The sequence below is a fragment of the Trifolium pratense genome, linkage group LG7 (assembly GCF_020283565.1).
Source record: "Trifolium pratense cultivar HEN17-A07 linkage group LG7, ARS_RC_1.1, whole genome shotgun sequence".
In the NCBI taxonomy this organism is placed as follows: Eukaryota; Viridiplantae; Streptophyta; class Magnoliopsida; order Fabales; family Fabaceae; genus Trifolium; species Trifolium pratense.
This window is the reverse complement of record NC_060065.1, coordinates 35,744,070-35,758,414: the sequence shown is the minus strand read 5'-3', so window position 1 is coordinate 35,758,414 and position 14,345 is coordinate 35,744,070. Positions and strand designations below refer to the sequence as shown.

At 32.9% G+C, this 14,345-nt stretch overlaps 2 protein-coding genes across 2 annotated transcripts; one reads left to right on the top strand and one right to left on the bottom strand.

Annotated features, from left to right (window-relative positions):
• The first annotated feature begins 1,859 nt into the window (after positions 1–1,859).
• On the top strand, positions 1,860–5,973 carry LOC123898771. Its single transcript, XM_045949785.1, has 4 exons — positions 1,860–2,403; positions 2,913–3,137; positions 3,948–4,316; positions 5,265–5,973. Exons 1-4 carry the CDS (start codon positions 1,984–1,986, stop codon positions 5,736–5,738), a joined length of 1,488 nt encoding a protein of 495 aa, XP_045805741.1. The 5' UTR covers positions 1,860–1,983; the 3' UTR covers positions 5,739–5,973.
• A 452-nt stretch (positions 5,974–6,425) lies between these two features.
• LOC123898312 (putative ubiquitin-conjugating enzyme E2 38) lies at positions 6,426–10,401 on the bottom strand. Its single transcript, XM_045949232.1, has 7 exons — positions 10,304–10,401; positions 10,082–10,165; positions 9,668–9,871; positions 9,536–9,599; positions 9,232–9,371; positions 8,799–9,113; positions 6,426–6,868 (listed from the first exon to the last, which is right to left on the bottom strand). The coding sequence occupies exons 1-7, from the start codon at positions 10,364–10,366 to the stop codon at positions 6,635–6,637; spliced, it is 1,104 nt and encodes a 367-aa protein (XP_045805188.1). The 5' UTR covers positions 10,367–10,401; the 3' UTR covers positions 6,426–6,634.
• Between the last annotated feature and the right edge of the window lie 3,944 nt (positions 10,402–14,345).

Below are 14,345 nucleotides of genomic sequence, written 5' to 3'. Positions count from 1 at the left end.
TAAAGTGCAAACTGATCGCACTCTAGGTAGCGAATTGTGTTTCAGTTCGCACTCTAAGTAGCGTTCGCATCTAGAATGTGAACTCATTTTTTAATAATTTTTTCATTTATAGAGGGGCAGAGACGTTGGGTTTGAGGAAACAACTATTATCATTCGCTACTTAGAGTGCGAACGGAATTCATAACCTCAAAATTGAAGGAGTTAGTTTGGTAATTTTTGTTGATGCTGATGTATAATTCAAATGTTTGTTAGGAAAGTTAGTTAGGATGTTTAGTTATGATGATAATGGATGTGTATTGTTTAGTTAGGTGGTTGCTTAGTGTGCAAGTAACAGAATTTTTATATATAACTAACAATGTAACTCTCCTCCACTTTAATGCGATTAGAAACTTTCCTTATCCTCTCATAATCTCTCAACTCTTCTCTCACTTTTCTCTCTAAGAACTCTAATAATTTCAGAGGGGTGAAAAGTAAAACTTCACTATGTTTTGATAGACCATTTGGACTACATTGTCGTCATCAACCACCAGTGTTATTAACTTGTGAGAATATATGTTTTTTAATTGTTCTTCACTTACCCTCTGTCAAAAAAAATTGTTCTTCACCTACCAGTCAAAAAAGATATTATTCTTCTCTTAGAAATATATTATTACTAAATACTAGAACATCGACCCGTGCGGTGCACGGGTCTAATTAGCTGTAAGATATGTAATTATAAATTACGATATGATAATTGCAATAATATAAGGTATGTGAAAAATTTTAGTAACATTGAACGATAGTTCAACAATAATTTTGGATAAATATTCATACAAAGGAATGTAGTTATCAACCTCTTAGAGAGATTCTACGACCATGTTGTGACAAAAGTACAAAACAGGGGTATTACGGAATTTTTTTTTTGAAAATAGGGATATTACGGGAAAAAAGGAAAAAAAACCAGGGGTACTTAGAAAAAAAACTCAAATTAACAACACAACATGGCGACTAAATGCATGACTGAGCGACAAAGAGATAGAGCATGGTAGTTGTTCTGGAATGGGCTTAAATGCCCGAATACCAAAGGACCGCGAGCAGAAGCTACCGAGCGCACGCCAACACAAGGATGCTCACATGCCATGTTCGACACACCAACAGTCACAATACCTACGTGTGTTGTAACGGTCATTCACCGAAATGATGAGCATTAACTGTTCATCAAAGCTCTCCGGTCGTTTTGCGGCAGCCACTTAATGGCCATTAATGCCATCAAGGACCTTGGCCCCGCGCTGGGGGCTATATATACACACCTCATTACCATTTGCAAGGTACGTATCATTTTAGCAATGAAAACCTTACTTCACACTTAACTGACTTGAGCGTCGGAACGCCTGCAGGTACACAACCCCTTCCGCTTTAACAGGTGCTTTCGAGAGCAAACGCCGGTGCGGTCGCACCTTCTGATCAGGTAAGATCAGTAGTGGTAAGTCGTTACGGCCATACAACGGCTAGACGGCGGCGTGTGGTGGAGACGACATTGAGAGATGATGGTGAGGCGAACGGGATGAGGTTTCAAGAAGTGTGAACCGAGTTGTATTGGGACATCATTAAACGGGTGCTGAAAACAAAAATAAACAAAAATTAGTCAATTCAATTAGTAGTTTATAGCTTAAAACTTATTATTTTTTCTTATCTTCCTATTTTAAAAGAAAAAATTAATAACATATTTGTTTTATATAATTTCGTATCTATAAACTATACTTTAGTTTTGGCTTAATTAGTAAAATAGTTCCTTAAAGACATTTTTGGTTTCAGATTGGTCCCTTAAAATCAAAACCAAATTAAAATTTTCACAATATAAAACCGAGAGAAAGCAAGAAGCTAGCTAACAAAGGAAAGTTAATTCAAAAACCCCCAAACCCACCCAACTTCAAAATCTTCACTACTAACCAAAAACCTAGAAACAACAACGACCTTTGTCAAACAAAACCAAACCTTTCTTCAATGTCTCCAACACCATCATCAAAACCAGAAACAATCTTGAACAAAAGGTTCCTAAGTTACTTATTATGGCAATCAATACCCTCAACTTTCATCTTCATCTTCTCCTTTTCCCTTCTTCCCAAAACCCCATTTTGGTCTTTTCTCCCTTTCATTATTTTCCAATTCATCTTCTCCGTTACTCTCTCTTCAATTTCTTCACCTTCCCCACACCCCATTTTTCTCCCTCGTAATCTCAAGCTCTCACTCACTTTCTTCCTCTTTGTTATCGCCTCCGCTTTCTCTGGTTCCGTTGCTGCGCTTTCGTTATTTGGGTTTAACGATATTGGAAGAGTTGGGTTTAGGGGTTTTCTCGTTGGTTTGATGTTTGGTTTTCATTATGTTTTTAAACGTCGTTGGGTTTTGGAGTTTCCCATTATTCAGGTTATGCTTTTTTATCAATTGGGTTTCATAAAGTTTTAATCTTTTTCATTTTTTTTCTTTTTTTTCATGTGGGTTTGTTGTATATTTGGTTGAGTAAATTGATTATGTAAGATTGATTCTGGTTAAAATTGAGTAGGTTTGGTACCACGGTGTTATCTCAGAATCACTCAGTGTGATTTTCCAAAAGCTTAGTAGCTTCTACAAAATCATGGTGGATCATTGTGATTCTGGCATACTCGCCGTGATACCTAACATACACCGAGTTGAACATGACTTGATTTATGTTTGGATATATTCATGTAAAAGTAACTTAATATTAATTTGAGTGTAAATCAGTTATAAAATCAGAAGCTACAATTTTTAGCTTAAAGTAGGACCAATTGTAGAGGTAAAATCAATTCTAATGTAGAGGAACCAAACATGTCACAATCAATTCTACGCATTTAGATTCAATTTTGACCCATGTAGAAGTGAAACTGATTTTGGTTACTTTGTTTTTGTGCGTGCAGCGTCCTCCTTTCTTCAACTTTAAGATGGGAATACCTTTGGCAGCTAAACGTGCTTTTAAGCTTTCCACTGTTGCTTTCATTTTTTCTGCTGTTCTGATAGAGATTATTCCACACCCTTTCAAGTGCAGCATTGGTACGCGGGCATTCTTTGCAGAGCAGATTGTGTTTTTTGTTGCCAGTTTTGCTATCTTCTTCTGTTGGGAATTGACTCATAATTTACATCGGGTTAGTGTTTTTTACCTTCACACTTGTATAATTGTTGATTCATGTTTTCACTCAGCTTGAATGTTGTTAAATGATGCAACTCTTATAGCAGTTTGTTAGTTTTCATTGTTGACGATTTTTATTTTCGTTTGTCATTCATATGCCGAATTTGATAATCTCTGAATGAAACAGTGTTGTAATCTCATGATTTGTTAGTTTGTCAAGTACATTGCTTTGTCTCAAACAAATGATCCTTAATTTAGTCCAAGTTTGTTTGTTTGTCATGCCACATTCATTGGACTAGTACATTAAACCTATTTCCTCTATTTGTGTTTTTATTTGATTGTTTTAGGTGTATTTATATGTTGACATACATCAGCCAGTCATGCTATGCTTTTTCAACCATTGTTGAGTGTTTGTTGTGTTATCAAGTCTTTTGCATAATGAATATCTCTGGCACCATGTATGTCCACGCGCTGCTGATGTGATCTTTTTCTTTGAGCTTTTGATATTTGCGTTTGATGTACATCAAAGTTTGGTTCTACCTTTGTTAGCAAGATTTAGTTTAATTTTTGGGATGTGTTGCTTAATTGAATTGATATTCTAAATGTGCATGTTATGTTAATGTGTCTGTGTCTGTGTACTGCATAATGTACGAATGACTGAAAAATGTGAAACCCAAGATAGTTACTCATATGTGTAATTTAAATAAGAAGTAACTTTGAAACAACTATCAGTTACTCTATCTTAACAATGCATTATGAAACATCTTTTATATGTGTACATCTTTTACATATTAGACTTCTTATTGGTCAAATATGATACATATAGGTTTTACATACCAAGAGATCCGTATTTGCTCCCCCAAAAGGATCAGCAGCTGCGGAAACAAATCCAAGTGAGCACCTCCTTTCAGCTTTGGAGGAGAGTAATCCGACATCTCTTCTTCGATATCTTGCTTATCTTGATCTTTGTATGGTGTGCGAGAACAATGTTGAAACCTGGCGGCGTGCGGCATTTTTTGAAGAATCCGGTGAGACTTACAAAAGAGTAATTTCTGTGTGCTTAAGGCCTCTGGAACAACTTGCCTCTAGATTAGGTGAGGACTTGGGGAATTCTGCCGACAAACCTACAAATCTATCGAATCAGTTATCCTCCCCAACAGATGTGAAGCACGTAGAAGAGTTGTATAACTTCCAGGTACATGTATAGCTATTATTTGTAGATTGTTTATTTTCTGCTAACGAAGCTTTTTATTTTTTCTGTTTAATTGGAAAGCTTTGAAATAACAAAGTAAGTGATGAGATTCTAACCAACTATGATGTTGTGCTGACGTGATATACTAACCCGATACTCTTAATTATACTAATATATGTGTAGTCAATATCAAGTTTAGTATATAATTATGTATCAATCCTAGACAACAATATATCCTACTATATATTGAATTTTCTGTGTTACACCTGTAGAAAATGTAAATTGCCCGCCCCTGCAACCAATTATTGTGGTTGATATATAAGCCATCCCTTTCACATGTAAATAAAAGTAAAACTAGAGAAAGATTTTGAACAGTTTACACAATCAAAAGCTCTTATCCTTTACTGAGAAAACGATGACAATTGCTAAAGGTGGATGGACTTATCGAGGGAAAGACCAACCCGTTAAACATGAATTGCCACTGCCACCTTTTATATTACAAATTATAATACCAATGGTGACAAAATTTCTTGTTCATTGCCTTTCATGAGAGATCTTGTAGACTTATTTGTAGTGGTGGTGACACTAATAAAACAACACATTCTAGAGTTATGTATTTGGGTCTGTTTGGAATTTGGATTGACTTATTTGAGTTTCTCTACTGGCTTAAACACTTGAGACTGTTTGGGACAGCTTATGCCATGTCCATTACTTGTTTTCACTGGTCAGCTTATTTCCTTATGAAATGCTCTCTCCAAAGATAGCTTGTGAAAACAACTTAAAACTTATGAAAAAGTTTGACTTCATTTTTGTCGTTTGTTATAAAAATAGCTTATGTATAAACACTTATATGATAAAAGCTTTATCTGTAAGCTCTCAATTAAGTGATTTATCAAAACAAAACCTTTATATGCAAGTTATTAAACAGCTTTTGTTTGCTTTTGTATGCAGCTATATGCTTGGTGTTCAAGGATTGTTGCCTCACTGACTGCCTGTTCACGCAAAGAAGATAAGTTTGGGGCTGCTCAGCTTTCTGGGAGTAACGCTGCTGTTGTTTCGACCCTGATATCGTGCCTTCTTGCTGTCGAGAATTTCATGGGAAAGAAAACAAACCTGCAATCACCAAATCAGTTGTTGGGATCTGGCGGTATCAAATGGGCGACAGCAAATAGTGGAAGATTAGATATTGCAACAGCTACTGGGAAAAGAAAAAATGGGCCAGCAAATTCAAAAGCTTATGCTATTGCTGATGTTCTCAAGACATCAATCTACCAAATAGTATCTGCATTCCACGATGAAATGTTGGCTGGTACTAAAGCAAGTCTTCTAGAGAAGGACTGGATCACAAGCGAGAAACCACTTTTTGGTACTCGTGAAATGCTTATACAAAAACTGCGTCTTTTCCTTGATTTTCGGGCTACCTAAGTGCTGTATTGTAATGGGTTTTAATGCTACTTAAATTAATTAAACAACTTGGCTGTAAGAGGCTATACAAATAGGATGTTGTCAAGTAGAGTTATATAGGTTGAGTGGTTGGAAAGAAAAGGTTCTCTCAATTTTGTTGTCAGAAATTTGAGATGGATATTAATCTGTAGTGATTCTGTTGAACATACTTGCATTGACAGTTGAGTTATGCATTGGATTTGCTTATTCTTGATTATTTTTAAGTGCTTCTCTGAAAGGTGAGATTTTGTTTTCAAGAGAATTGTTTCTGTTTGTGTTATAGGATCCATCGATATACCTATACCTTCATCTTTTTCTTTCTTTTTTAATTTTTTAAAATTGTAATGTGAATTTTATATATAAACTTTGGATAAAATATACCTTCCTTCTTGTTAATTTGCACTTATACATCCAATTTTGTCTTTATACCAAAAATGCTTAGGAGAATGTTTAAAAAAATGAACCTAACACAAGAATTGATTGATTGAAAAAAGATAATTTTTGGCCTTTGTAGGCAGTTGTGGGAGTGCTCAAAAGATTGTATATAAAATTTGTCTGTAAGCATTTTTCTATTGTTTAATATTGAAAATATTAAGGAAAATGCTAACTATTTAATATAAAACTTACTTGTTACCTTAATTAGTTGCTTTAGAGACATCCGTTAGTATGCACGAAAAAATTAAACATTTCAATTGTTTGTGCAATACACACACTTCCATAAATACATACTGTAATATTTTAGATTATTAAACAATATCCTTAGAATACTAATTAGCATCTCCAAAAAAGAAATTAAAACACTTATTGTAGTAGAATGTAACAAGACTTTTGAATCAAGTCTCAAATCTGGGTTTTCTTAGAGATGTCATCATGGGTTTTTAACAGTCCATAGCTCCAATTCTTGCAAACTCATCGGCAAGCTTTTTCATCGGACAACGTAAAGAATTGGTAAAGTCCTCTGGCCAACTTTTATGAACCTCATGATCAACATTATGAACCTCACTTGTTTTGACCAAAGAACCCACTTGAGCACCTTTCCTGTATGCCTTGCATGCCCTTAAAATTTCATGAGCTTCGATGAAGAAATGTCCCACTACAAAATCCTCAAAATTCTGAAACCAAAAATAACAAACAGTTAAAGGAATAAACACAAGTTTAAGGCAACAGTATATTTTAAAAAGAGAAGTATTTCATAAATCTATATGAGGCACTAATGATCCACTGCCGTCGCCGCGAATGTGCCTTCAAAGCACAGCCACCTATAGATAGAAGTCCAAACACCATATGCGAACGGACAAGAGAATAATACATGACTGCAACTCTTAACATCAGACATACAAAACACGCATAAAATGTTATCTGCGTTAATAATTCCTTTTGCATACAATTGTTCCTTCATCGCAATTCTATTAAGAACTCTCCATCCATGAATAACAAACTTTGATGGTGCTGAACAATTCCAGAGCTTTTTATAAGCATTACGGTGTCCTTCATCAGTCATCACATTGATTGTCAACCAGCAACTCTTGTAGCAAATTAATTATAAGCATATCATTTAACAGAAAAAACCAGTAGTTTTATCATACTTCCAGACCCATTTATCAACTGATCCGGGGTTCACAGACACACCAGCTACCAAGCCATTCACAGACTCATTTTGTCAACAGTAACAAAAAACAATCTATTAAATCTCTCTTTCAAAGTACATCTACCAGGCCATCTATGCGACCAAAACAATGTGCTTTCACCGGTACCAATCCTTCTAATAATCCTGTGTTTCTCTAAGTGGAAAACGGTCATCTCTTCAGTTCCACTATTAATGACAACACAACACCATATCAATAGGAACCTAATTATCCATTAACAGTCATGAGCAGTTTTAGTAAGTCTTTATTCGTCTCGATGACTTGTTACTCACCATCATTACATTATTCTGAAATAGACAACTTAGTACAATGCCAACTTCAGTAAAACACCTAAACCTTTCAGGTGCTCGAACATCGAAACCATTAATTCAACCGAGTTAGTTAACCCTCCTTTATAAAGCCTTCTCCGTTAATTCCAAATCAGGTCCAGATCCACCCAATTTAGTAAGAAGTAGTAACAAGATCAGTATTAATGACCGAACCTTTCAGTTGCATTCTCTGCAACCATGTTAGATTAGTGTAAGTCTACAAGTGTTAGCCAAAAGCCATGAGTGTTCCTTTAGGAAACTATAACTTATGCTAGTGACCTGTTCACTTCAAACCACTGAAAGCATAAGGGGTTTACTCTATCCACCTCTACAATATCTCTCCACCATATTGATTCATGTCTACCACACACCACTAACGATTCCAAGTCCAAGTGACCACTTTCACCGCCATATCGGAACTGCAGCAAAGGTAACCATAGAGCTGATTGATCCGATAAGCACCTCCACTTCCATTTCGCACAAAGCGCTAAATTGATTGCTCAAAGAGTGGGGGATCGTGACATCCTTGACCATTGCCCTGTGTGGTTAGAGTGTGGGGAAGTCAATTGGGCCCCTAAACCTTTCCGATTCAAGCACCCGGATCTCAAAAATGTTGTGGAAGATTGCTGGAACTTCCATCTGTGCGTACCATGAGTCCTTCCTATAGTAAAATTCTATGAGTCTGCTTCTTCTCTTTCCATCTGTGCGTACCATGTGAACTTCTTTCCAATGATAGGGGACATCAATCAATTCCATATTATGATATTATCAATGAAACTATTAAACTCCTGCATCTCTGTCCTGCTTCTTTCTATGTAAATTCCCTTTGATTTCATTCGAAGATATCACAGCGTTGAAATCTCCAGCAATGCACCAAGAGCCTACCGGAAGATAAATCGTATTTTTTTATTTGTGATTTGCTCACATGTTTCTTCAACTTTATCTGGAACTATGTTATTGTGTTGCACTAAGGTGTGCAGTATAGTGTACTAATGGTTTCTAAAACACCCGAGCACTACAAATGAACATGGCAAAAAAACTTGCTAGAGACATATATAAAAAAAATTAAACCAAGAATAGAATCAAACCTTTAGAGGCCTTCTAATCACATGTATCATTGTCCACAATGAATCAATGAATGCATCCTCGTTATAAGACCGGGACATAATTTTCCCTGGTTCCGAACCTCTAACATAGGAACTAGACATATTAAAGAAAGGCTCTGCCGTCAATACTAGACCTTGTAAGGAGACTAGAACCTGTAGAATTGTTGAAACGCGTGGACGCCAACGCTCATTCTTCCTGCCACCCCAAGTGTTAAGTAGACTAAGGCATAAAGAGCCACGACGTCCGAAATTTGGATTCAACTTAGAAGAAGAACATGGATTGTGGAACGAAACTTCCTGCCATAAAAAAATTTACCGTTTGTTACATTTAAAATAAAAAGAGTGACAGCAACATAATGTCATAGCAACATAATGTCATTCAGATAGAGTACATCATCATTCATCAGCCACATACCGGTGGTACATTGGGAAAGTCATCGGGTAAGTAAAGATCGAAAAAGAAAAGACCATCGTGGTAAGGAGTCCCTTCTGCTCCGATAATGACAGCCCTCATGAGATCCATCCTTGATTCATAAACTCGAACAAATATTGAATCTGATGACGATAAAAAAAAAAAAAACGAGAGTCAAAGAAATTGAGTGAAAAACAGCCATAAGCAGTTACTTATTTATAATAAGTTCTAAATTCTAATTTGAAGCTTAAATACTAAATGCAAATATTACAAGCTATTTTATAAAAAGAATAGTGAACAAACTCACCTGGCAAATTGTTCTCCAAAATCTTCCACTCTTTCTGGATTCTTTTAGCCCAATTATTTTGATGCTGTTTAGGACATAGGATCATTGTAAACTCATATAATCATGATTATAACTCAAAAATTAAAATGTTACCTCTTTCAATAAGTATTTTCTACCAACAAAGATATGGTCTGAAGTGTCACTGACAATATCGAATTGCTTAAAACTTCCAAATTTCTTCAGAATTTCATCTTTTAAATTTGCATGGTTTGAACTTTTATTAACTTTTTCAGAAATTATCACTACATCATTAGAGTTGTCATCATAGGCAATGTCAATCACATCGTGGGTAATAGCCTACAAAAGTACAATACAATCATTATGCACGAGAAAAGAAAAATACTTTCTCCTGTCTTGTATATAAACAAATTTTTACTTTTTAGGTTCATTGGACCAGATACGGTGAAAATTTGTTTATATATAAAATAGGAGGACGGATTAAAATAAAAACAGTGTCACAACTTGATTAATGGCTTCAATTGTCTGCCCCTTAATAAGTTTACTCACTTTTTCACCGATTATCACCAAATCATCAGAGTCATCATCATCATCATCATCATCGGAAATGTCGATCACAACACGAGAAGCGTCCTAAAAGGACAATACAGTTATTATGTGTGAGAAAAGAATCAAAACACTTGATGCTGTAAATAAACAAAAACCAAACATAAATTGAAAAAGACATAACAAAAATGACAAGTTTGAATAATAACATGCATGCATACATACCCGTTTACGCTTATTGAGAAGGTGAATTGGGGGGAAAACCTGTATGTGGCCAGTGTATGACATTTCAAAAAGCAAACAACAATTTTTCAAACCCTCGTTTGCCACGGAAATTCCAGTAGTCGTATTTATTTATAACACTTAAATACAATTTTAGCCCCTAAATTTTTCAATTATTCTATTTTGAACACTTAATAGTTAATAGTAGTATATTGTTTATTTATTTATTTTTTTATGAAAAATATTGTTTGTGTTTCGGTTTCTATATTTATATTTTTACGAATATTCATCTTATTTTTTCTATAATTTTTTTTGACTATTTTTTTATAGAATTGACTATTTTTTTTATAGAATTGACTATTTATTCTTATTTCTATATTCGTATGATCTATTTTATTCTTATTTTTAAGCATATATTTTTTTTATTGTATTTATCTTAGATTTTTTTATAAATTTTGTTTAGTAAAATTGTTGAGTTGATCGTATTCATTCTCTATTGTTGCTATTTTTATATGTATCATCTTTTTTTGTATTTATCTTATATTTTTTTTTTCTTAATTATTTTTTAGTGAAACGGTTGAGTTGATCGTATTCATCTCTTTCGTAGCTATTTTTATGCGTATAGTTTGTTCTATTTTATTCCTATCTAGGATATGTTTTATTTAAGCATATCCACTTTTTTATTGTATTTATAGTGCGATTAAAACTAAAAAGGATTGTACCAAAAAAAAAAACTAAAAAGGATAAATTAGTAAATTTGATAGTAATCAATTTTTTTTGTTTACGTAATAATCAATTTTATTATATTAGATTATAAGATTATAATTGATATGTTCTAATTATTCGATTTTTTTTAGAATAATTTATTTGATATTATCATATTTTTTAGATTAATAATAAATGTTAAAATCTTATATATTTCATCAACAAAAAAAATTATAATCTATAATTTTTTTTTTTGGTCCAGATCTTATACTTTTTTTTAATATACAGTTAGTAGCTTCTTAATTTTTATGCCTATTAATATAGCCAACTGTAATATTGGATAACTGAAGGCAGCAACAGTTATTCGTAGATTATTTCTAAGCAATGACTATGTTGTCTCTAATAGGTTGCTTAAATAGAATAGATCGCAGAGTTGATCGTATTCATTTGTTTTGTTGCTATTTTTATGTGTATATTTAGATTATTCTATTTTATTTTTATTTTTATTTTATTCTTATTTTTAAGCATATCATATTTTTTATTGTATTTATCTTATATTCTTTATATATTTTTTGTATTTATCTTATATTCTTTCAATATTTTTTTTTTATATTTTTAGTTAAATTACAATAAAGGATACAAAACTTGGAATGTGGTTAATCCTACTAAGGATGTAAGTGAATTTGGGGTCCGTTTGGATTAGCTTAATTTTTAGCTTATGCAAACAGTTTATGCAATATAAATTAGGTTTTATGCTATTTTATAAACTCTCACTAGTGAAAATTGTATTTTATAAGTTATTTTATCATAAACTATCTTGAAAAACTTATAATAATATATAAAAATTTATTTATTTGCATAAATTGTTTTGCATAAGCTCAAAAATAAGCTAATCTCCAAATGGACCCTTTGTAGTATTCAATTTTATTATATTAGAAGTAAATTTGTTTTCCTGTATAAATCGCTCTGTTTTGTTGTTATTTTTAATTCCTATTTTTAAGCATATAATTTTTTATTGTATTTATTTTATATTATTTCAAAAAAAAAATATTTTTTAGTGAAATTACAATGATGGATAAAAAAACTTGGAATGTGGTTAATCTAAATCAGTAAATTTGATAGTATATTATATTAGATAAGAAGTAGCTTATTAAATTTTGGGCATATTTTAATTACATTGCGGCAAACTTTGGACTACGTACCGGACTTTCGTTTCCATAAATCAGAGGAGATTAATACCAATAAAAACTATTATTATTTAAACCACCCAAATAAAATTTCATAGAGTATCCTAATGTGATTTATTATTCCAACCAAAGTTTTACCTGACTGTGTTAGTTTTTTTGAAATTCTATAAAAATAGTGGTAGTATATACTGTATATGACAATTAGTTTGTTACGGCTCAATTAGTTTGTTACGGCTCAATTGTTGGTATACGTAGCAAATTTTTCTTTTAAAGCCAAAAAAAAAAAAAGGCAAAATTACACTGCAGGTCCTTTATCTTATTTTTTTGTAACACTTTGGTCATTTATTTTATTTTTTTGTAACATTTTGGTCCTTTATATTTTATTTGTAACACTTTGGTCTTTTATATTTTTTATTTGTAACACTTTAGTCCTTTTTTTTATAACACTTTGGTCCTTATCTTATTTATTTATAAAAAATAAAGGACCTAAATGTTACAAATAAAAAATAATAAAGGACCAAAGTGTTACAAAAAAAAGATAAAAGACCAAAATGTTACAAAAAAAAGATAAAGGACCAAAGTGTTACAAAAAAATAAGATAAAGACCTGCAGTGTAATTTTGCCAAAAAAAATATATATTAATTAAATAATTTCCTCGGCACAAGATGCGCCAAAAAGACTACAAAAGATTACACAACGTCTAAGTCACAATATGAAAACTGCAAAATACCCAAACAAATACACGGGCTCGACCACCGACTATAAAGTTGAAGAATGAATACATATAGACACACATCAACATAACAAAGTTTCGTAAACATGATAAACAAAGCACACGTCTGAGCAAGAAACATGCTGGCCATGAAAATTGATGGACGATGAGGGCAACAGACCATGAACAACGAGCCGAAAAAACTGTAGATGGAAGGAAGAAGTAGCGGCAATGATAAAATAAACATAAGGGTATAAGAGTAAAAATTTAATCATAAAACACTATTCCATAATTCCATTAGATACACCCCAAATTGGGAGAAAGAAAAATTGAAAGATCTGATGGTCTGGGATGGAATGTGTTTCATCATGTTGCATTCCACTCTTTTTTCAGGGGTCATGTTAACTTGTGCCCTATGAAGCACCGACTCTGACATGGACACGACGACACGACACCGACACCAACACGGCGATACCGCTAATGTAAAAATTATGGGACACCGACACCGCTACATATTTATGAAAAAATATAAATTCATAATCAAAATATATAAATGTAAATCTAAGTTGAACAGGTTATTTCTTAAAAAATGTTTTAAAACAAGATATGATGATATTTTACCTTTATTTATACATCGACTATTAAAAATCTAAAAATATTGAAATCAAAATGTAATATCTTCAATCCCTCATTGATCAATATTGTTGTTTCGACACATTTTTTACTTTTTTAGATATGTCTGAAAGTATAAGCAAAAAACTTTATTTTTTTGTTGGTCACTTGTCTGACACGTGTCGTATGAGCGTTGTATAGGTGTTAGACATCGATCAAAGAAGTGTCAAAGTAAAGAAAAAATTGACTTTTTTCGCACGAATCTGAGCTATCCGACATATGTCGTACGAGTGTCATACGAGTGTCAGACACCGACACGTGTCGGACACCGCGACACGCCTGATCATAGAGGTGTTCGTGCTTCATAGCTTGTGCCCTAAGGGCACATGTTAAGCTACCTAAAAATAGAAATATATAGCATTTAATTATACAAAGAATTTAATGTTTAGAGAATTGAATACAACACAAATTCAATAAATAATTTTCACATTTATCTTCTTAACATGTGCCTTAAGGGCACATTGCAAATCAAAATAATGGGACCTAATTACTTACTACTCCACTCCATTCCATTTCATCACATACCATCAATCCAAACAAAATGTTAGAGATCATGGTGAAATTTCTTTTGAGGCTCTTTTGAGTATTTAGGAATTTTTTATACCTTTCGAGTTGAAGTTAAAGTGTTATGTGTGCTATAAAATTTGACTCTAGCAAACGTTGGACGAATTTTTGGATTGAATGTGATTCTTCTTCAAGGTCGGTCCTGACTATTTGAAAATTCGGTTTAAATATTAAAAATGGACTTCTAATAAAAACATGTTAATTA

Excerpts from the sequence above, each read along its gene's own strand:
- LOC123898771 (XM_045949785.1), top strand. The coding sequence starts at position 1,984 with ATGTCTCCAACACCATCATCAAAACCAGAAACAATCTTGAACAAAAGG. Across the intron at positions 2,404-2,912 it reads TGGAGTTTCCCATTATTCAG|CGTCCTCCTTTCTTCAACTT; the intron begins GTTATGCTTTTT and ends TTGTGCGTGCAG. Across the intron at positions 4,317-5,264 it reads AAGAGTTGTATAACTTCCAG|CTATATGCTTGGTGTTCAAG; the intron begins GTACATGTATAG and ends TTTTGTATGCAG.
- LOC123898312 (XM_045949232.1), bottom strand. The coding sequence starts at position 10,366 with ATGTCATACACTGGCCACATACAGGTTTTCCCCCCAATTCACCTTCTC. Across the intron at positions 10,166-10,303 it reads TTCTCAATAAGCGTAAACGG|GACGCTTCTCGTGTTGTGAT; the intron begins GTATGTATGCAT and ends TTGTCCTTTTAG. Across the intron at positions 9,114-9,231 it reads ACTTTCCCAATGTACCACCG|GAAGTTTCGTTCCACAATCC; the intron begins GTATGTGGCTGA and ends TTTTTATGGCAG.